Source organism: Corticium candelabrum, chromosome 7 (assembly GCF_963422355.1).
Source record: "Corticium candelabrum chromosome 7, ooCorCand1.1, whole genome shotgun sequence".
Classification (NCBI taxonomy): Eukaryota; Metazoa; Porifera; class Homoscleromorpha; order Homosclerophorida; family Plakinidae; genus Corticium; species Corticium candelabrum.
This window is the reverse complement of record NC_085091.1, coordinates 6,334,772-6,359,490: the sequence shown is the minus strand read 5'-3', so window position 1 is coordinate 6,359,490 and position 24,719 is coordinate 6,334,772. Positions and strand designations below refer to the sequence as shown.

Here is a 24,719-nt window from a genome sequence, read left to right as displayed (position 1 = left end):
TTGTGAGATGCTCATAGCAAAGGGATCACGACTGAATGTTGTAGATAGCAATGGAGACACACCTCTGCATCTAGCATGTCAGAAAGGACATATGAAAACATTTGACGTGTTAGTTAAAAGTGATGCTGACTGCAATATGTTGAATGTGTTTGGTGAGACATTACTGCACTTGGCTTGTAAGAGTCGTGTTGAACGTGTTGAGTTGTGTGGTAAGTTGATATCACATGGAGTGAACCCTCATATAGCTGACAGAGAAGGAAACTTAGCTCTGCACGTTGCCTTGAAGAACAGACTTGCCAAAACATTCTGCTATTTGTTTCAAAAGTCGGGTGATGCTGTATTAGATGACTTGCAGAAGGTGAATATTGATAAAGAAGAGCTTATGGCCATTGTTAGTAGTGCTCATGAAGATGGCGACATCGATACTTGTCGTCATATTTTTAAAGCTAGTGCTACGTTAGACCCTTCGAGTAGATTGTGTCTGAGAGAAGCAAACTGTCACACTACAACAGGATACTCACTTATTCAGAGAGCAGTCGAAGAGCAGGATATTACTTTTTGTCAGCATTTGATTGATCATGGAGCATCTGTAAATTCAGATGTACCTTACAGCTCCCAAGGTCGTACTCTTAAGGAACCTCCTCTACATCTGGCAGTAGAGCTGGGACATTTTGATTTGTGTCGTTTGCTGGTAGAACATGGTGCGACTATTAATCCCAAGATAATGGGCACAAAAGGTGCATTGGATTTAGCTGTTGTTAGTGAACAAAATGATATAGTAAGACTTCTTTTGTCTCATGGCGCTGATATGAGTAAAAATCGAAGTAGTAAAGAATCTGTTTTGAAGAGATTGGAAATACAAAAAAAAGACAAAATGGCATCAATCATTCAGGCTTCTGGTGAGTAAATGAAACATGCAACTTTAGCCTTCTTTGACTATTGAAATTTATTTATTTATTTTATAGAAACATTTCCTGAAGAGATTGTGTCGCAAGGAGAGACAGCATTGCGTGTCTATCTGTCATCCTGTAGTGAGGGGTCAGCGGTAAACGTGTTTCTACGTGTTGATGTAGTTGGACGTGATGGTGTGGGTAAGACAAGCTTGACAAAATCTCTCACTCTCCAGAAGTTCAATCCTGATGAGCCGAGTACAAGAGGAGTTGTGTTTGATCCAAAGTGTCAGATTATTGTGAAGGAAGCATGTGACTGGACCAAACCTCTCACAAGTGCTGACTATGCAGAAATATATGAGAAGAATGTTGTGATCAATGTGGCAGAGGCACTCGACAAACCAGAAGTAAAAGATCAATATTTCAAGTCAAAGGAAAGTCAACATCCAACAAAACACAAAGACACTCGCATGACAAAGAAATCGCCAAAGCAGGATTTACGTATCCCAGCTGTTCCTCTTGGTTCTTCTCATAGAATTGCACCTTCGATGCCCCGTGTACCACCTAATGGTTGTTCACCAAAGTTACCTGTTTCTTTTAGAAAACCAACAACTTTAACAGTTCCTGCACAATCAGTTGCATCAGGTTTGTCATCCTCATCTCAAACGTCATTGAATTTGTCCGCATTTTCTAAAGACTCAGACGTTTTGTCTCACATAACAGCCACAGATGCAAAACCATCAAGTGGTACAGACTTTGTTGCTGAAGAACGTTCATCATCAGATCAGATTAAGGCAGATAGAAAACAGCTATTGGCTGCAACAAATGCAAAACAGGTAACATCTTTTAGTTGTGACAGCCGACAGCAACAACAAAAGAAGCAGCAGAAGAAAAGCCTGAAGAAGAAAGGTAAATCAACAAGCGGATCTTCTATATTCTGCGACTCAAGCAGCACTGATTATTGTGCTGCTTTAAACAAAGAGCCTACATTGCCAAACAAGAAGACACAACCAACTGTAACGAGAACTGATGTCCGATCATCTAACTACCAAGGCAAACAACAACAAAGTATAACCAATAGGAAACAAAGGAAACAACCGGAAGCTTTACCTTTACAAACTGCAAAGACATTGTCTCGCAGTGTTGCTGATTCCTCTACTGAGAACACAACTACTTTACCTCGACACATTCAAGAAAGCATTTCAAAAAATATTAGAGACCCAAAGTCTCGTCAAAAGGCAAAGAAAGAAATAGTGCTAACTGTGTTGGACTATGCTGGTCAGAATGTGTTCTATGTCACACATCATTTGTTTATGTCAAAGGCTGGTTTTATGTACGTTGTGTTTGATGCTTGTCAGCCAATGGATGGCAAGACTGCATCTCAGTTTCGTTCAGAAGATGGACAAATTGTCCACATTCCTTTATTTGATGACGAAACAAACTTTGATCGATTGGAAGAGTGGGTTTCAGGTGTTCATATCATGGAAGGCGATCAGTCACGTCGTATCATGATATTTGAGAAAGTAGGAATCAGATCACCTGTCATGTTTCTAGTAGGCACACATGTTGATAAGTTAAAGGAGCAGCCAGGGATGGTGGAGAAACAGGATGCATTTATAAGGAAGAAACTGGAGGGCACAGTGTTGGCAGAGCACATCATATGGGCATCTAAAGATATGATGTGTTTCTATGTGGATAACACATTGACAGACCCAGACAGTGGTGTTGTAGATCCACAGGTGACTCTGCTTCGTCAGAAAACAGAGGAAGTGGCTCACAAGGTGGCCCAACATCACAGATTGCCTATCAGCTGGCTCAAGTACGAACAAAATGTAAGAGAAATGAAAGTCTCTGATCCAACAAAGAGAACAACAACTGTTGATGAATTACTGCAGCTTGCCATGAAAGCTAGTGGAATCAAAGATCGAGAAGAGCTGTTGGTGTTGCTGCAGTATTTGAGTAGTCGTGCAGTGTTGATGTATCATCCCAAGGCATTGAAGAGTGGAGATAAAGAAGAAGTCGTGTTAGATGTGGAATGGTTTGTATCACAGCTGCAGAAAGTGATCACAATATACATGAAAAGTGATGTTCCCATGTTCTGGAATGATGTAAAACGCAGCAAAGAGAAAGGCATTATGACAATGTCACTTGTGAGACATCTTTTATCAGATGCCAGAGGATCTGCTCAACGTCTCATTGTGTCATTGATGAGCCACTATGATTTGCTGTGTGAGTATCCAGTTATTGAAGAAGAGGATCTGGACAAAGCAAGCGATTGCAATGATTTTCTAAGCCTGGAAGGAGAAAGAGAAGGTCAGTCATGCAATGAAAAACGTGATGTGTTTGAGAGTCAAGCTTGTTTTGTTCCTTGCCTTCTGGAGCATGCAGCTGGTCTTGAATCAGACAAGATGAATGACGAGCAGAAGTCATTACCTCTCATCTTGTCATCTGCTCCCATCCGCATTCCTCAGCCATTATTCTATAGAGTACTGACTCTTCTGTGTAAACGTTTTCGTCGCTTGGCAGTTATTTGCTGCAATGTGGGCTACTTCCACATCTACCCTGGTCATCGACTGGAGTTTGCTCTCAACAGATACAACTTTCAAATGACTGTCTTGTCAGATACAGTCACACCTCCCAACTCCAAAGTGTGTGGTGCTGTTCGTGAGTGGATTGTGAACATTGTAGACAAGGCAAAACAGCAGGGAATGGCTGGGCTCAAGTTACGTCTTGGATTTCTACAGAATGCATCGACATCAATATCTAGCATTTCTAATGCTGACTTTATTTCTCTCGATGGATATCAAAGTAATCGTTATTCACTGTACAGCCGTATGACAAAAACAGAAGTTCAACCTCCTACCAGACTCTACCTTTGGTATCCACAACTTGAGTGCTCTGTGAGTAGCTTCCATATTGTAATATAATCTCTATCTGAACTGGTGTTTTCATGTAGCAAACTGATGTCATGTCACCACCGCATCATCTTTCACAGCCGCCACAACAACAAGCTGCTAGTATGTTATGATTACAGATTTCACGATGTACTAACTACTAATTAGGTTCCTTTCATACTGTAGTAAGCTATTCAACACCAGTGAAGCCCCTTATTGGTGAACCGGTTGCAAGGTGCTTCTTTGAAGTGTCTGAACTTTTAGATAAAGATGATGATTTGGAAGATGACTGGAGAAGGTTGTGGAAGGAACTTCTAGTCAGACCTCTCGATGAAATTAAAGTGAGGAAGAAGAGTAAGAGCCCTACTCTTTTCCTGCTAAATCGATGGTGCAAAATGAAACCTCCTAGTGAAGCTACAATCGGACAGCTGATTAAGGCTCTCAATGCAATATACAGAAATGATGTCGCTTGTGTGCTAGAAGCTTACGTGCCTGCACCACTCCCAGGTCAGCCTAATACCTAATATTTGTGTGGGTTGCTTGTAAATATTAGTTCTAAGACGATTAAATGAGACCTACTACGTAGTAATGTTAACCATGTTATAGACTGAGACATGAAACCAAACTTGTGAGACTTAAATCTCAATATAATTGATTGTAGAACTAGCTATGAGTATAGCTACCAAAGTGACATTTGCTGAAGTGGTTGTTGACACTCTTTTGGTTGTCCGTTATTGCTGGGGTACAATTTGACTCTTAGATTGGTATACAAGCTAGTAGCATGTCTTGATTTTGTGTTGATCAACAGAATTATTTAACATTTGTTGCAACCATTGTGATTGTTATGGTTTATTAGGAACATACAAAAGAGCAAACTACTACAGTATTGTAATATGATTGTTTTGGTGTAGATTGTAAAACTGACAAGGTGACATCAGTCCAGTTAAATCATCTTGCTAAAGAAATACAAGGCTGCTGGCAAGAGTTTGCTTTGACATTGGAACCAGTGGGATTGTTTAAAGTTAGAGGAAATATTGCAGCTATAAAGAGTGAGCATGCTTTTCCTCTTGTGCAAGCTCAAGCCATGTTGGAGAATTGGAGTGACAACGTTGGTGCTAGAGCTTGTCGTTCTGTTCTGATTCAGGCATTGATCAAACAGGGACTAAGATCTCAGGCAAATGAGGTGTTTGGAGAGGAAATTGTGCTGCAGGTGTCACCACAGTAGTTTGAGACATTGACTAGTTCTAGGGACATGTAGCAGCACCAATAATTATTGTGTCTGTCATGTGCCCAGCACAAGCTGCAGACAGTAAGTCAAAACACAGTCTAACTATTTGAAACTACATTTAATGAACAAGCATAATCTTCATTGTTACTGTATAAAACTACTTGTATAAATCGACCATCAATCTTTGTCTAAATTGAATCTTGGAATCATTGGTTAATTTGATCTCTAGATGTATGTAATGATCTCAGATGTGTAACTTCTTCTGCTAACTCTCTACAACGTTTTGCACTACTCACCTGATCAAAAAGAGCACAGGGAATATACTGTAGAGGAAATTTTGTTGGAATGAGGTAGTGGGTACCTTTAATTGCTCATATTTCTGTGCAGTTGATGATGCCAGATTTCGTTCTATCTGCAGCTGGGTTGTTAACCTCGCAATATTATCAATATATGATGACTGATCGACTTCAGCCTGATTGGCAAGCTTAGCAACTGTCACACAACACACCTAATGTATACAATTCACAATAGCTGCCTATTCAGTGTAGATAAGTTGTACTGTACCTGTATAGCTTGTTGTGCTTTCTTAGTTTGATTGTGAGCCATCAACTGGACCTGCTCTAGTTCTGTTTTGTGTAGTGAAGATTGCACTTTCATACTCGTCTGAGACTGCCTACATAATACATCCGTATTATCACTAAACCTACATATTAGTTGAATTCAATAATTTATTATAGTAGTAACCAGATAGATGTGTAGGATCATATAACTATGGTATCAACAGGTGACAGCATAGACCAATTCTTCATGCTCAAATTCTGGTCTAGATGGAGCTTGAACAAAATAAAACAAATTTGACTTGCTCATGCACAAGAATGTGCCTGCAGTAGAAAGGCTTGGTACATGCAAATTGTGTTGCAGTACAGTACTCATCTGTAACCCAAAGACGTTAACACCATGTGATCTATCTGCATTTTGTTTGTCTTCTTCACTATACGTGTATGTGGCATTCGTTTAATACTCATCATAATAATGCTTATAGGGAACACATCGAGAACTGCTTGTGCTCACAACGTCCCGTGGTTATTATTATTTCTATCTGATTTGGTAGTCTGAATTTGATGTCATAAGATCTGAGCATAAAAAACTTCATTGGTCTGGCCAAAGCCTCTATAGAAGATCAACAAGCATCATTGGTCTCACTTAGCAAAGCAGATTTCCCAATTCAGTTATTTATGTATTTCATTTCATTTTATAGAATTGTATCCTAGACCCAGTTTAGTCCACACTTGCATGATTGTTCAACCGAGACAAGCTGATCCGAGCTGACACAAGACAGTAAACCAAGCTGGTGCATATTTACAATGCAGAGAAGAAAATGGCACCAGCCCACTTCTGTTGGTGTCTTGTATTCGGGTTATTCTGCATCATCAAGCGTACTTATGCTTAGCTGTAATTGTCTATGGATCATTAATGAGCTTATTTGTTAAACAGCGTGTGTTGTTCTAGTTTGCATTACAACAGCTGAATGAAGTACTGTGTACACTTTCGTACAGAATGTCACATAAACAAGTGTTTCTGCTGGAAAATTTTGATTAGTATACATGTATATAGCCTCTTGTCTAACAGACTTTGTTCATTTCTAGCCGAGCACTTTAGTTCAGAGCCAAGATAAAATCACCCAAACATCAAACAGCTAACAATCTAAATAACAAAATGATTCAAGCCTAACCTGGTCTGACAAAGAGGCGACATTTATCGGTCGTCACAACAAATGTAAAAAGTCTACTAATCTGACACACGTCATGCTCAAAGGAATGCGACTTTGGTATGAATAAGTCGGAAAACCAGACGTCAAGTGTTCAGTACCATCCTTCTTGGCCTTTTATACCAAAATTTTAAAAGCTCTGTCAAAATCAAATTCTTGAAGTTTTGGCCCTTCTATCTTTAGCATTATCAAAGTTCAGCATCGCTGAGGTCATCATCATCATACTCTTCATCGTGGTTTCTACCATTGATCTGCTTTCGTTTTACTTCTGCGCAGTTGTCTTCAGAACCATGACTGTCATCTTCACTGAGCTCATTTCTAGCTAAACACTTACAGAAGCTGCATGCAAAGAATGCCCTCCATGTGCACAACACAAAAAGCAAGTGCAATAGATTGGCCTTCTAATCCTTGAAGCTCCAATGCAGTTCGCTAATTGCCATTCTCAGCACGCTGTAGTGATGGTGCTTGTACACAGTACACTGTAGCAGCTAGCCAAATTGGCAAGGAGGAATTACCATTCATCGCCACGGACATCTATTTGTAGCATTTAGCTATTTGGCAAGCGTCCAGCGGAAAGACTGCACGATGAACCCCAAACTGACTCAGTCATATCACCCCCTCTTCTCACCATGCTATCTTGTAATCTACTGAGCATGGGCTAAACTTTGCATAAGGTTGGGTAGCGTTCATACTAGCAGACCAATGATGCTGACACAACAAGATGATATTTGCCAGCTCAGCATGGTTCAGTTTAGTTTGACTTGGAATGCAGTCACACTAAGTGGTGAAACCAACCTGTGCTGAACTGCGTCAGCAGTGCACGGTTACAAAACGCTAGTCTGAATGGGCTATTAGAGTTAAGAACAAACCTTTAGTGATTGAGTTCCGATTCTAAGTGTGTGAGTTGCAACTTGTAACTTTGTTTAGCTCCTTGCAACTGTACCGTAGCCTAGACAAGACAAGACAACCAAACAACATCAAATGCAATCATAATAACATACTCACATGATATACAAATCAGTCAGTCAAATAACAACTACTAATACTGTGTTTACATGAGCACATGTGTGTATAGTGAGCTGATCCTGCCCCAATCCTGTGCCTGCCTAGCATGCCAGCCCACATTTACATAACACAATCTTTACAAGCAAGTCAGTCCTTCTGATGGGCATATTGTTAGCATGTGTTATCTCCTTGAGATCAACCCTGTTCATGTTAGCTTACAATCTCAATGGACAAAGACCAAGCTGCTCACATTTTATTCTCTATGGCCTTACAACATCAAATCAAGAAATGTGAAGGAAGTTTATGAGATGACATCTCATTTGTACATGAGGAGTAGATCTACCACCAGTCGACTAATTGAGCATTAGCAGCTCTCATCTCAGCATGGATAGCATTTATATGATACACCTGACCCAAGTCAGCCCCTGGCTAGTCTAACTAGAAATGCCGAGTTAGGCAGAACAGCTTGGCACAGCTCAGCCTGCGTTTACGTTTAAACATAACTTCCAACCAAAGGCTGGCTCGCTTACAAGTGTTTGTGTTAACGGGCTATTTGACCAGACAAACGCATAACACATTGGCTGATCTAAAGGCATACAAACGTATCATGACAAAATTGTCAAACTCTCTTGAGATGATCTTTCTAGAGCATCAGCAATCAGCTGTTCAGCAGCTGACCTAAACTCGGCTAATTCTCTCTCTTTACTGGCCACAATTTCCTGTAATGAGTCTGCTAATTAATTTACCATTAAGTGATTCAATGAGATGATGACAAACCTCACATCGTTGCTCAATCAAAATATTTGCAGCTTTGCTACACTCTAATTCATCTTGTTGATTGCTAAATATGACGGCATGACAATATAGAGTTATCCTTTCATGTAAACAACTGTGTAGTTCACGAGACTTTACAAACCTTATAAGCCGCTTTGAGTTCAATTGAGCTTCAGCCAGAATGTTCAAGTCTCTCCTCAGTTTGTCTGGATCATCACTCATTGATTTCTACTTGACAAACACAATTTCACATCGTAAAATGTGGTTTATACAAAATACATGGTACACACTGTGTTTGATTGTGTGGCTGTCTTGGTAATCCGCAGCTGCTTCTCTGCCTTCTCCTGACTCTTCCTCGCATTTGACAACTGCCCTCTCATGGCCATAATGTCTCGCTTTAGTTTTGACATCTGCTGCTCTGAAGCACAGAGTCGATCCTCTAACTGTTGTTTCAAAGATTCCAATGTCTTGTACTCTGTATTTAGGTTAGCCATTTGTTGAATAAGCTGCAAACACAACACAAAGTCAATTGGCAACAAAGACTAAACATATATACAATTGCTAAACATATACAAATACAAGTATCACACTCAGCTCAAACGTGCAGCCAGTGGTTTCTCTCCCTATGAGATGGAAGACCATGTGAATATAACACTGGCAAACCCACAGGAAATTCATGAAGAAAAACATCGAAGTGCAATGAGAGTGATATCAGAGCTTACTAGCAAACGATATTTCAGTAGTGCATCGATGCTGCCCATTCAAGTTTGACGCCACTTGAGACAGACATCTTATGTCAGTAGCAATAAAATTAATTCTGATATTGTGATTTATAGTTAATTCATAAATTATCATTCAAGACATACCACTGGCAACATGAGCTCAACATAGTTGCGATTCAGTATGTTTCTGTCTGTTCCGAGTCAAATTAGAACAAAATAACATCATGAGTATGGCAATCAAAGACGCTACAAATTGCAAAAATATCAAAATTCGTTGCACTACGAGTTTTTCTCTACAACTCTATATACATGTATTACTGTAGCATAAATGTTATCTCTAACTATTGTGTGTAGTTGTAGACAGTAGATACCTCAAACAGATAATGGTATATTATGTCCAAACCAAATGTATTCATTCACTCATGCAGTAAAGATGTACGTAGTTGCTACTGTAGGATCAATTTAGAAACAAGAGAAAGTCTATCTATTCCAACTGTTTTTTTTACACAAAACCATGCGATATCACAACACAAGCCTAAAGCCTAAAATATTTCAACGTGTTTGACTAGTCGTCATGCTGAATTGACAATCAACTTGCAAGAGAATATAAAAAGTGACACACACACACACACACACACACACACACACACACACACACACACACACACACACACACACACACAGTGAGACACATGCTGACGTAAGTTTCTTTTTATACCAAACTTACAATGTGGTGAGACTAGATCCCGTTTTTGGATCCCATAGTTTCACTGGTTGTTGTGTGGCCTTACTACAAGACACAATCAAACCTCTCTGAGGATGCCAGTCTACACATTTGACATCAGAACCATGTCCTGAAAACACAAGACCAAATACAACACAACAATTACATCACCAAACAAGAAGACATTCACCTCTCATAACTCTTTCTTCATCCGACCTCAAAAAGTCCCAGACACCAACTGTCCCATCATCTGAACCAGTAGCAAACTTGGCATCAGTAGGACTGAAACTGAATGTAAATATGGATTGCACTATAGCAAGTAAAAGCTAGGAAGGGAAAGTAAATTCATACATCATGTCATGATAAACAAACTAAACTGTACAGTCAAGACTCAAACAGAAAGGTATGTATTTGATATCTACCATTCTTCAGATTGAAGTTGCTGTAACGTGTCAAACCACCTGTGCTGATGTACATCATGTGTGTGCCGGGTGATGAACACATGCACATGCACACACACACACACACACACACACACACACACACACACACACACACACACACACAACATTGGTGAACTAATTCCTATGACATGTGCATTCACCTCTGGAGAGCATGTAGAAATTGGTGTACATCCATGAGCACATGCATCATCTGCCAAAAAGCTCAACAAATGAGTTACACGCTGAGAAATGTTGTGGGTATCTCCCTTTCCATCATCTTTTAACGTGATATTTCTTTACTCTGCTGTGCTAGGTATTCTGTTTGTGCGCAACTTTGTCAGTAAATGTACTAAACAAAATGTGTGTTTTGTCCACATGAAGTTCACAATTATTATACCATCAGCAAGAGGTTTCCCCACCAATTCCTATAACTGTTAATTAATTAAATATTGACAAAGTATGCTGCTGACCAATTTAACCAGACATTACAACGTACTCTCTCCTCAAATAGTCAGCTGTATATTTTGTAAATATTTATAGATGTAGTACACCATTAGTCTTTGAGCCAAGTCCACAGTTTTCGAGATCTTGTGGTCCTGGTGGCCATGGACTAGAGGGGATACTAACATAACGTTCCTTTGACAAGCGGCTGTGTGGAATGCATCCGCAACATCTGTTTGCGAATCCCTTGGCACAGTCCAATCTATATCAATATCTGCAGATGAAGAATCATCTTCATCCTCTGTTTGAGAAAGAAGTGTGTCGTCAAACTCTGTAAGGCAAGCACGGGGATGTCAGAAGGATACACAAGAAAGCCACTAAACTTGATTTTCTGATGGCTAGACTTCCCAAACTCAACTGGTCACCAAAATGGTTCTCGAGACGACGCTTTCATTAACCTTTCACTACGGTACTGACCAGGTTGGATATCTGAATCCTAATCCATCAAAGTATGCTCATACATCAACCTCACACCTGACAGACTCATTACTTCATGTAGACAGATGATTCGCTCTTCAACTACCTCAGCAAGACTAGTGAAAGTTAATGCATAAATGGTGCCCTTGTCATCTTGTTCTGCTACACCTGATGCAACTTCCTGTGCTGCAGCCAGTTTCTTCTTATGGGTGTATTCTGAGTAGCAGGATCGGTGGTATTGAATTTCCAAAGCAACAAAGTCTTTAGAGACACGAGTCAGAAGCAGCATGTCCTCGTCGTTGTAAAATTTCACAGATCTATGTATTTGCTCTGGCAGCTTCCTTAGTCATGCACCTACTTAACTTTTCTACCTTTCTGTGTTTGCCAGTATTGTCTCTAACCTTATTGTCAACAGCCTTACAGAACAGACATTTCCCAGTAAATCCTCTTGCTGCTGCTGTGGTGTACTTCTACTGCTTCTGGGCGGAGCTGCAGAGGTCTGGTCACTAGACAGATCTGCTGCCGTCACGGTGCTGCTACGTTCGAGCTTGTAAACACTACTACAAAATGCAGAGTTCATAGAACTTGAATCAGACTGACCCAATCTTTGCTCAGAAACTCTAGCCAGATGAAAATTCAAAGTATACATTTGGTAATATCGAAAGTGGAAGACACCACGTGGCTCAATCGTGTTTAAACCAGCAATTCTGGAATCACCAAGTAAATTTGCTGCGTGAAGAAATGTTCTCCACAATACAAGGAAAACTCGATCAACTCTTGGTCTTGTGGGCATGTCCTACCTGGCAGATTGCACAGACAGACACTGAAATCTAGCACAGGGCGCTTCATAGGCAAGTAAAACCATCTACAGTGTACTGCGGGTATTCTGCATCTAAACTAGCTACGTCTCGATCTTCAAAGTCTTTGTAAACACTTTCCATTGCCTTCAGCAGCTCTTCCGCGTTACCGAAAACCCGGATATTGTGTCGTCACGAAGTCAGTACGCATGCGTACAAGCCGGCCACTTTCTGCCGTCAAATTGGACAACTTGTGACCTTTTTTCATGTTGCAACATTCAAAATTCAGTTTCTCTGCATATTTTCATTTGATCTAAGGTGATAAACCTTTGTTGGACGAGGGAGAAAACATAACTCTGTTTTTACAGCACTTACATAGGTTGGCCCATAGACTACATGTCGCATGAGACATCAACAATAAAAACAACTACAAAATATAACAAATAGGTACCTCACTTCTCATACTGCTACTTTGTGTGCCTGAAACATGTGCACATTGTTCATATTGATTTGCCAGTATTTCACAAATCCACTGTGATCTGCTGTCACAAGCCACGTGTCCGTGTGACTCCATACCATCGTATGCACAGCAGACTCATGAGCCTACAATAGAAGTCGAGTATAGAGAAAACTACACAAATATTAAACAGCAAGAGACTTAAAGAAGAGTTTCAAAGAGAGAACTCTCCACTTGATGCTCCAGTTATAAGTCTTTGTCCTTCTGGTGTCCACTAATCATAACACAAGATAGATATCAACTATCAATAAAAACTGATGAAAATGCTGCACATACCGTTACACAAAAAATGGGACACTGAAATTTGTTTGTTGATGTTCGAACAAACTTTGATGTTACTGCATTCACAAGAACATCGAGAAGATTTAGAGGAGCTGTAAGCTAAAACAGAAAGAGTGCTGTTGAAATGTAAACCTCACAATGGAAAACTCTAATAGCACGTTCACACGAGGACTTGTAACCGAGCCAAAACAAGTCAGCTCACTTCGAAAGCTTGTGTGTGTGTGTGTGTGTGTGTGTGTGTGTGTGTGTGTGTGTGTGTGTGTGTGTGTGTGTGTGTGTGTGTGTGTGTGTCACTGTTGTGAAGGAAGTTAGTGGTAAGATTTACGGCCTAGTACATGTAGCTGAAGTGGCGTTGAGTAAACTGTAACATTTCCCTTGTTTCATACCAGTGTTGTAGTCGCTTGTTGCATGTGAAGTATGTTATCGCCGCCGTGTTGTCGTGGCTAGAATCAGTCGCTCCTTGCTGTTGGAACAAAGATCACTGGTGAACGAAGATCGTTGGTAGGCTTCGATCGCCTTTGTCGGGTACTGTGTTTGTAGCTATCAAGCGTTGTTCAGCTACCATCTTTTGCGTTTCATTTTCTGGAAGCAATAATCAGCAGTAAGCTTTATTGTTTCATAGTCCATCACTAGTGAGCAAGGCAGTAGCCGCTCTAAGTCTCTGGAAAACAAAAGGCTAGAGTCAGGGTTAGAGTTAGAGATTGAGTCATACGCATTTGCTGAGTTTAGCTAACAATTTGAAGCTATCATCAGTACTGATCGAGGTGTCATGTTTGAATAAACTAGAAACTAGACTGGTGTGTTTACAAGTAGCGTTTATGAAAATGGTGGCCCTTCCTTCTGAGAAGCAGCGTTGCATACATGGCCCTGCAGTGAACATACATGTACCTGTACATAGAATTCTGTCATGACGCCACTAATTACATTCAAACTGCATACCAGCCGAGGGTTTGCACTTCCAGTGCTTTTTCATTTCATTTAGCATTGCAGCAACAAACAGAGCAAACAGAGTGGGTGATAATACACAGCCCTGCTTTACTCCTGTTTGCACAACAAAGTTCTCTGATTTTTACACACACACACACACACACACACACACACACACACACACACACACACACACACACACACACACACACACACGCACACACACACACACACACACACCAGCTTACAAACTAACAATTTTTACCTCCATAATAACATTTGTTCGGCTGCAGCGCTCGTCTATCTCTATAATCCCTCAGGATCCTACACAGCAATCACGTGACCCACAACCATCATCCAAACCATACTAACCCAACGACGTGTTCACCTCTAAACAAGACTGTTTAGAATTGTGTTCTATTTTCCTAAAACATAATGCCAAGATTGATGCAGTGGATAAAGATGGAAACCAACCACTACACTTGGCATGTAAACAATGGCATACTGCAACCGTACGCTTATTGTTATCTCATGGGGCTGATGTAACTGCTCTAAACAACCAACAGAGAAAACCTTTACATTTGGCAAATGAGTCAGTATTGAAATCTTATGAAGTACACAATGGTAATCATGCTTTACACATAGCAGTTGAAAAAGGTCACATTCAGACTGTCCAGCTGTTAGTGGATTGTGGAGCAGACGTAAATGCATTGAATGAATATGGACAAACATCACTACATATAGCAGCTGGTGGAGAGAAAGACTGTTCAGAATTGTGTTCTATTTTACTAGAACATAATGCTAAGATTGATGCAGTGGATAAAGATGAAAACCAAGCACTACACTTGGCATGTGAGGCTGGTTTAACATCAACAGTTCAATGTCTGTTGGACTACAATGCTGATGTGTTTTCTACAAATAAGTTTCGTCAAACTGCTCTTCATAAGGCAGTTCGTAGCAAACGAGATTGCTCTGAGGTTTGTGAGATGCTCATAGCAAAGGGATCACTAGTGAATGTTACAGATAGCAATGGACACACATCTCTACAGCTTGCATGTCAGAAAGGAAATCTGAAAACGTTTGATGTGTTAGTTAAAAGTGATGCTGATTGCAATGTATTGAATGTGTTTGGTGAGACATTACTGCACTTGGCATGTAAGAGTCGTTTTGAATGTGTAGAGTTGTGTGGTAAGTTGATATCACATGGAGTGAACCCTCATGTAGCTGACAGAGAGGGAAACTTACCCTTGCATGTTGCTTTGAAGAACAGACTTGGCAAAACATTCTGCTATTTGTTTCAAAAGTCACGTGAAGCTGTATTAGATGACTTGCAGAATGTGAATATTGAAAAAGAAGATCTTATGGCCATTTTTAGTAGTGCTCATAAAGCTAAAGACGTCAACACTTGTCGTCATATTTTGGAATTTAGTGCTAAGTTAGACCCTTCAAGTAGATTGTGTCTGAGAGAAGCAAACTGTCACACTACAACAGGATACTCACTCATTCAGAGAGCAGTCGAAGAAAAGGATATTACGTTTTGTCAGCATTTGATTGATCATGGAGCATCTGTTAATGCATATGTACCTCACAGCTTCCATGGTCGTACTCTAAAGGAACCTCCTTTACATCTGGCAGTAAAGATGGGACATTTTGATTTGTGTCGTTTGCTGATAGAACACGGTGCTACTATTGACCCCGAGAAGAAAGGCAGAAAAGGCGCATTGCATGTAGCTGTTGTTAATGAACAGAACGATATGGTGCGACTGCTTTTGTCTCATGGCGCTGATATGAGTAAAGTTCTAATTGGCGGAAAATCTGCTTTGAAGAGAACGGAAACACGAGGAAATGTTAAAATGGCATCAATCATTCAGGCTTCTGGTGAGTAAAGGAGAATGGACCATGTTCTATTGCTTCATATTTCACTTATTGAATTTGTTGTATTTGCAGAAACATTTCCTGAAGAGATCGTGTCTCAAGGAGAGACAGCAGTGCGTGTCTATCTGTCATCTTGTAGTGAGGGATCAGCAGTAAACGTGTTTCTACGTGTTGATGTTGTTGGTCGGGATGGTGTGGGTAAGACAAGCTTGACAAAATCTCTCACTCTCCAGAAGTTCAATCCTGATGAGCCGAGTACAATAGGAGTTGTGTTTGATCCGAAGTGTCAGATTATTGTGAAGGAAGCATGTGACTGGACCAAACCTCTCACAAGTGCTGACTACGCAAAAATATATGAGAAAAATGTTGTGATCAACATGGCAGAGGCGCTCGACACACCAGAAGTAAAAGATCAATATTTCAAGTCAAAAGAAAGTGAACTTCCAAGGAAACAGAAAGATACTCACATGTCAAGAATATCATCAAAGCAGGAGTCACGTGTCCAGAATGTTCCTGTTGCTCCTTCTCATAGAATTGCTGGTTCGATGCCCCGTGTACCACATAGTGGTTTTTCACTTCCTGTTTCTTCTCAAGAACCAACAACTTTAGCAGTTCCTGCAGAGTCTTTTCCTTCAGGTTTGTCATTCTCATCACAAATGTCATCAAATTCGTCTGCTTTTAAAGACCCTAACGTTTTGTCTCATGTCACAGTCACACATGCAAAATCATCAGATAGTACAGCCGTTGCTGCTGAAGCATGTTCATCATCAGATCAGATTGAGGCAGATTTTAGAAATGTAGACAATTTAGTTGCGGATGAAGGAGACACGAAATCTATGGTCAGCAGTTTGTCATTTGAGTTACAGAGCAGTCAAGAAATTAAAACAGTAAACCATCATGGAAGCATGACACCTTCAAAAGTTCCATTGGCTGGAAAAAAGGCAAAACAGGTGACATCTTTTAGTTGTGACAGCCAACAGCAACCGCAACAAAAGAAACAAGAGAATAAAGATGAAATGTCAAGGAGACGTTCTCTATTCTGTGACTCGGGCAGCACTGATTATTATGCTGAATTAGACCACGAGACTACGTCACCAAACAAGAAGACAAAACCAATCATAGCAAGCACTGATGTCCAATCATGCAATTACCAAGACAGACATCAACAAAGTTTAACAAAAAGGAAACAACTGGAAGCTCAAGCTTTACAAAATGAAAAGACAGTGTCTCGCAGTGTTGCTGATTCCTCTACTGAGAACACAACTACTTTACCTCAACACTTAAAAGAAAGCATTTCGAAGAGTCTCAGAGACCCAAAGTCTCGTCAAAAGGCGAAGAAAGAAATAATGCTAACTGTGTTGGACTATGCTGGTCAGAATGTGTTCTATGTCACACATCATTTGTTTATGTCAAAGGCTGGTTTTATGTATGTTGTGTTTGATGCTTGTCAACCAATGGATGGCAAGACTCCATCTCAGTTTCGTTCAGAAGATGGACAAATTGTCCACATTCCTTTGTTTGATGACGAAACAAACTTTGATCGATTGGAAGAGTGGGTATCAGGTGTTCATATCATGGAAGGTGATCAGTCACGTCGTATCATGATATTTGAGAAAGTAGGAATCAGATCACCTGTCATGTTTCTAGTAGGAACGCATGTTGATAAGTTAAAGGAGCAGCCAGGGATGATGGAGAAACAGGATGCATTTATAAGGAAGAGACTGGAGGGCACAGTGTTGGCAGAGCACATCATATGGGCATCTAAAGATATGATGTGTTTCTATGTGGATAACACAGTGACAGACCCAGACAGTGGTGTTGTAGATCCACAGGTGACTCTGCTACGCCAGAAAACTGAGGAGGTGGCTCACAAGGTGGCCCAACATCACAGATTGCCTATCAGCTGGCTTAAGTATGAACAGAACGTAAGAGAAGTGAAAGTCTCTTATCCAACAAAGAGAACAACAACTGTTGATGAATTACTGCAGCTTGCCATGGAAGCTGCTGAAATCAAAGATCGAGAAGAGCTGTTGGTGTTGCTACGGTATTTGAGTAGTCGTGCAGTGTTGATGTATCATCCCAAGGCATTGAAGAGTGGAGATGAAGAAGAAGTCGTGTTAGATGTGGAATGGTTTGTGTCGCAGTTGCAGAAAGTGATCACAATACACATGGAAGGTGATGTTCCTCCCATGTTATCGAATGATGTAAAACGCAGCAAAGAGAAAGGCATTATGACAATGTCTCTTGTGAGACATCTTTTATCAGATGCCAGAGGATCAACTCAACATCTCATTGTATCATTGATGAGCCACTATGATTTGCTGTGTGAGTATCCTGTTATTGAAGACAAGAATCTGAAGACAGCAAGTGATTGCCATGATTTTCTCAATCTGGAAAAAGAAAGGGAAGATCAATCACATAGTGAAGAAGAACATGATGTGTTTGACGGTCAAGCTTGCTTTATTCCCTGTCTTCTGGAGCATGCAGTTGGTCTTGAATCATACACGATGAATGACAAGTGGAAGTCACTACCTCTCATCTTGTCATCTGCTCCTATCCGCATTCCTCAGCCATTATTCTACAGAGTGCTGACTCTTCTGTGTAAACGTTTTCGTCGCTTGGCAGTTATTTACCGCAATGTGGGCTACTTCCACATCTACCCTGGTCATCGATTGGAGTTTGCTCTCAACAGATACAACTTTCAAATGACTGTCTTGTCAGAGACACATGCACCTCTCAATGCCAAAGTGTGTGTTGCTGTTCGTGAGTGGATTGTGGATGTTGTTGATAAGGCGAAGCAGCAAGGAATGGCAGGGCTGAAGTTGCGACTGGGATTTGATGTCTCTGCAGTGAGTTTAAAATCATCTGATATCGAGTTCATCTCTTTGGATGGATATCAACAGTCTCGCTTTCAGCTTTATAGTAGTGTGACAAACCGAGAAGTTCGACCTCCTCCCAAACTTTCTTTTTGGTATCCAGACCACAAATTCTCTGTAAGTAGCCTTTGTATTGTAAACTTATCTATAACTTATGAATTGATGTTTGCTTGTAGCAATGCGAAATGACATCAGCATTGCATATTCCTTTGCAGCCATCACAGGAAGAAGCTAGTATGTCTTGTTTAGATATTTTACCATGTGGTTTGGTAGTGATCAAGATTTATATAGATGTTGCAGTCAGCTATATGGCACCAGTAAAGTCTCTTATTAGTGAACCTCCTGCAAGTTGTTTGCTAGAAGTGTCCAAACTTCTGGATGAAGAAGATGACTTAGGAGATGACTGGAGGAGATTATGGTCTGAGTTGTTACACAGACCTCTTAATGAAGATGTGGTGAGGAAGAAGAGTGTGAGCCCCACACTTTATGTTCTAAAGCGATGGTGCATGATGAAACCCTCAAGTGAAGCTACGATAACGCGACTGATGACGGCTCTTAATTCTATATACAGAAATGATGTTGCTTGTGTGCTAGAAGCATACTGTCAGGTAAGACAAACTCGACAGTTTTAGACATTTGGTGATAATCTAGAGATAATCATAACTACCGAGTTTACTATCTGTGTGTGATTAGTTGTTTCTGTGTAGAGTTCAGAGATATGTCCTGCAATACTAAGGTCATGTTCGGCCACAGGTAACACTAGTTGCCCAGTAACTATTCTTATACCAAAAATGTTAAATTTTGTTTGTAGTTTGTAATGCCAACGAGACGGTGACATCGGATGAGTTAATTCGTCTTGCCGACATCATAGAAGGATGTTGGCAACAGTTTGCTTCAGTTCTTGAACCCGACCTGTTTAAAGTTACAGGGAAAATTGCTGCCATAAAGAACGATTACCCTTCTTCTGCTCTCCAAGCTAAAGCTATGTTGGAAATTTGGTGTGAACATCTTGGTGCTAAAGCCCAGCGGAACTTACTTATTGCTGCATTAATTCAACGACGACAAAGATCTGATGCAGAGGCTGTGTTTGGAGTAGAAGTTGTAGAGGAGATGTTAAAGTCACAAGAACAAGTGGCAGGACAGACTGATGAGGTATTGCCATAATATTGAAATGTATGGGTGTTGTAAAGGCAATAAAATTGATTGTTACTCAGCCTCAGCAATAATATCTGCATATTACACTTGATGAAGAGAATGCAGGATCTGTTGTGCCTATGATGGACATCTCAGTTTTGATCAGACTAACAGCAACATCCTAAAGCTCTGTACGAATCAAGATGAACACAACTGATGTTTCAATGTTGTGAACCGTATGTAGTATTGTACATGTAATTACTTAGGGTAGGGAACATTCATGAAGTTGTTGTATTAGCTTCTATTCAGTAGGCTGGATGAATAGTACTAAGTAGGTAGTATGGTCGAGTACCATTAGAACTACTGCAGTTAATGCTTGAGTGGTACATATTGCCAATCAGTGTGTACAATATAAAGCAGAATAAAGTTTAGAATACTGTCCATCTAACATGAAGTGTATGAAGAAAGGGATCATCCGTAATTAATTACCATGTTGTCTTTACAGGGAGGTCTAAACCAACAACACAGGACACCAACATCTGCTGTTGGTTAACGTTCTGTTTCATATCTATTCCCACCACATCACCCCATACCCAGACAAAAGTGACAGTTGCCATAGAGAATTATGGTTGCTACAGAAATTTATCTCCTAGAAATAAACGATCAACTTGCAGCTGGAAATTGCAAGTTCAGAATTTATCTGACTAACCAAAAGTGAAAGCAAGTTGTCATAGAGAACTACACTGACCAAAAAGTAGTGTTTATCATACTAATATGTCGCAATGATGAATGAAACAAGAGGCTTCCATGTAATGATTTGAGACAAGAAAATACATAGTTTGACCGGCAGCAAGCATATAACGTAATTGCCAAATGGCCAAAAATAGACAAATGTTGAGCCCTTCACGTCCTTTTGACGTCAAAGGTAAGATCAGTTGTGAAGGTAGCTCCCTCTGACAAGAGCTTCCATGCGCTACCTCGAGACTTAAGGCCAGTGCTGACAGTCCACCTCTTGGCCAGAGTCATCCAGGGGAAGTAACTATGGTGCAGTTCCACGACTGGACACCAATTCCAACACAAACCCGTCTACTGCAGGATGTTAAATATTCAGTGGTCATGTCCACCCCTAGTCAACAACCAGGTACTCATTAATACTCATGAGTCGAGAAGGCAACAACGTGTGAGTTCCTTGCCTAAGGGAATTACATCTGTGTCTATCCCCTACTTGCGGCCATGACTGATAGGTCCCGGATGTTTCCATTCTCTAAATGCAACTCTAACCAATTGATCTACACACACACACACACACACACACACACACACACACACACACACACACACACACACACACACACACACACACACACACACACACACACACACACACACACACACACACACACACACACACACACACACACACACACACACACACACACACACACACACACACACACACACACACACACACACACACACACACACACACACACACACACACACACACACACACACACACACACACACACACACACACACACACACACACACACACACACACACACACACACACACACACACACACACACACACACACACACACACACACACACACACACACACACACACACACACACACACACACACACACACACACACACACACACACACACACACACACACACACACACACACACACACACACACACACACACACACACACACACACACACACACACACACACACACACACACACACACACACACACACACACACACACACACACACACACACACACACACACACACACACACACACACACACACACACACACACACACACACACACACACACACACACACACACACACACACACACACACACACACACACACACACACACACACACACACACACACACACACACACACACACACACACACACACACACACACACACACACACACACACACACACACACACACACACACACACACACACACACACACACACACACACACACACACACACACACACACACACACACACACACACACACACACACACACACACACACACCTAAAAATCCTAATGTCAGGAGCTGCCTCTTAGAGGTCACGCCCCCAGCTGTAAAGCTGGGCCCTGTGAGCTACTCAGGGAACTCTGGGCCTGCGCTAGCAAACTCCTGGAGCTGGGCCAGGCACTCGCAGGAGCACGGACTTGTGAAGCCAACTGTGGTGTGAGCACCCAAAGTCTCACTAAGACCCCAGTGGCTGATGTCACGTCATAGCCGATGGCCGCTTAGGACCCCAGTCAATGACCAAGTACTCATTTATGTTCCTGAGTTAAGAGAAGCAAATGTGTGTTCGTTTCTTGCTTAAGGAAATTATGCCATAGCTCGCCATCACTGACTTGACCTTCGACCCTTCAAGGTCCAGGATGTAAATACTCTGTAAGATGACTTTCTAACCAACTGAGCTATCGCACGACACACACACACACACACACACACACACACACACACACACACACACACACACACACTCACAGACAGACAGACAGACACACACACACACACACACACACACACACACACACACACACACACACACACACACACACACACACACTACAACTTGAATTCCGCTATGAGAGTATAAGCCAAGCTTGCTGATTGTGAGGTGATCCAAGGTTAACAGTAAGTTCCATGAACTAGTTAGTTGTACTGTACTGCAAGGTTGTCTTAAGGTTGATTGTTTGCCCTTCTTTCAACACGCACACAAGCATGCACACACCCATGCATGTGCACAGACACAAATGGACACACAGTCATGATGGAGAATCAGAGAAAGAATGTTGGTGCTCAAGCTCATTGTTCCAATTTGATTAATGCACTGAACTACTGTGGTGACACCTGCACCACTATTTCTTTTCCAGACACCTCATTTGCTTGAGTTCTTAGTCCTTGTTTAGTTCAAGACATTGACAAGTTCTAGGGACATGTAGCAGCAACAATAATAATTGTGTCTGTCATGTGCCCACTAAGAGCTAATAAGTACAGCACAAGCTGCAAACAGTAAGTGTAGTATATACATCCGGGAACTTCTATTATGTTACATTTTGGTCATTTGACCGACATTTATGACTAACCAGTCATTCTGGAAATCGATTGACTTTTGTTAACAGCAAGACCGGTTGAGCGTGTCCTAAGTACGTAGTTACTTGTGACATCTGGCGACCACGATGACGGCAGAATTCGGATAAATAGCGGGAGTTTGACGAATCGAAAGGAATGGCCACTTTTCGCAGAATGGTTAGAATAATACTTCACAGCAATGATGTAGATGATGCTGATGGACAAAGAGCTATCATATTGGGCGTGATTAGAGCTCGCACGTATCAAATTCTACAAAGTTTAGTGGCTCCGTTGAAGCCTAAAGAGAAGTCAGTCGACGAAATACAATAGATGTTGACAGAATATTTCGACTCGAAGCCATCAGTAATAGTACAATGATTTAGATTTAACAGTCGATCACTTCAGGAAGGTGACACGACAGAACTGCAACGACTCAGTAAACATGGCGAATTCGGGGCGGTGCATAGTGAGATGCTACAAGACAGACTACGCTTAGGACTAATGAATGACTGTATACAGCAACGGCTGTTGGCAGAAAAAGAGCTGACATTCAAGAAGGCGTGTGAATTAGCGATTGCACAAGAAACAGCCGAAATGAATACCGCAGAGCTAAAGCAGAAGGAAGCAAAGAGTACGCCTGGCAACCCAGAAGAGGAGTCCGTACACCAGTTTACAAAAGCAACGGCTACCCAAACCAGGTAGCAGACTGACTGGCAAGATATTCAGTTGTTGTTATTGCTGTGGTAAATAGGAACACAAAAAGTTCAAGTGCTGGTTCACGGATGTCAAATGTTTTGGTTGCGGCAAACTTGGGCATGCGAAAACTGTTTGTCACACAGTGAGAAAAAAACGGCTCAGAAAGAAGACAGTGAAAGAGGTATATACAAAATTGGCTATGAGGAGGAACAGTCAGATACAAATGAGGATGAGGAAGTTTGAGTCAATTAGTGACAATATTCACGCGTTATACAAAGGAAAAGAGAAGCTTATGAAGACAACGTTGACTGTTGACTGTACAAGGACAGCCACTTGAGATGGAAATAGACACGAGAGCGAGTGTCAGTATTGTGAGCAAGAAAGCATGGACGTCAGTCTGGAAGAAAGGTGAAGCACCATTGAAAGATGCAAAGATGCTGAAGACGTATACTGGGGAACCGGTACCGGTATGTGGAAAGTTGAAAGTGTGGGTAGACACTCCAGATGGACGCCAACTGTCTCTTCCACTTGTGGTAGTGGCAGGCTCTGGCCCAAGTTTAGGAAGAGACTGGATTTGACAAGTACAAATTGATTGGGGAAGAGTTCATCTTTTGGAGGCAAAGCCTCACAAAGGAAAAGTGGAAGGGTTATTGTTATTAGACAGTAAAGTGTTCAGTGGGAAGTTAGGCAGATTGCAAAGTGTGTAAGTGAAATTACCAGTGACAGAAATGACGAAACCCAAGTTTTACTGACCAAGACAAGTATCGTATGCTTTGAGAGAGAAGATAGAAGAAGACTTGTTCAACCTCACAAAAGCCGGAATTATTGAGCCAACACACTATTTGCAGTGGGCAGCTCCCATAGTTCCAGTATTGAAAACAATAGAAAAAAAGTCAGAATATGTGGAGACTATCGGTTGACAGTGAATCAAGTGTCGAAATGCAATATTTATGCTATTCCACGCATTGAAGACTTGTTCACTCAAATAGCAGGAAGACAGCGGTTTACAACCCTGGATTTGGATAGAGCATATTAACAGCTTGTACTTGATGAGGAATCTCGTAAGTATGTCGTCATCAATACTCACCAGGGATTATTTCAGTATAACAGACT

The 24,719-nt window shown here is 41.1% G+C and overlaps 2 protein-coding genes across 6 annotated transcripts; one reads left to right on the top strand and one right to left on the bottom strand.

The window, feature by feature from the left end:
- Nucleotides 1-7: 7 nt before the first annotated feature.
- On the top strand, nucleotides 8-5,234 carry LOC134181771 (uncharacterized). The gene is made up of 5 exons (XM_062649037.1): nucleotides 8-899; nucleotides 966-3,790; nucleotides 3,847-3,907; nucleotides 3,971-4,291; nucleotides 4,696-5,234. Exons 1-5 carry the CDS (start codon nucleotides 8-10, stop codon nucleotides 5,007-5,009), a joined length of 4,413 nt encoding a protein of 1,470 aa, XP_062505021.1. The 3' UTR covers nucleotides 5,010-5,234.
- Nucleotides 5,171-8,483, bottom strand: LOC134182243 (uncharacterized). Of its 5 annotated transcripts, none has more exons than XM_062649629.1 (5): nucleotides 8,464-8,483; nucleotides 7,650-7,729; nucleotides 5,577-5,685; nucleotides 5,374-5,520; nucleotides 5,171-5,308 (listed from the first exon to the last, which is right to left on the bottom strand). In XM_062649629.1, exons 3-5 carry the CDS (start codon nucleotides 5,667-5,669, stop codon nucleotides 5,219-5,221), a joined length of 330 nt encoding a protein of 109 aa, XP_062505613.1. In that variant the 5' UTR covers nucleotides 5,670-5,685; nucleotides 7,650-7,729; nucleotides 8,464-8,483; the 3' UTR covers nucleotides 5,171-5,218. The 5 variants fall into 5 exon arrangements, with proteins under 5 accessions (XP_062505613.1, XP_062505612.1, XP_062505611.1 ...); XM_062649628.1 differs by lacking the exon at nucleotides 8,464-8,483 and adding an exon at nucleotides 8,384-8,448; XM_062649627.1 differs by lacking the exon at nucleotides 8,464-8,483 and adding an exon at nucleotides 8,411-8,428.
- Between the last annotated feature and the right edge of the window lie 16,236 nt (nucleotides 8,484-24,719).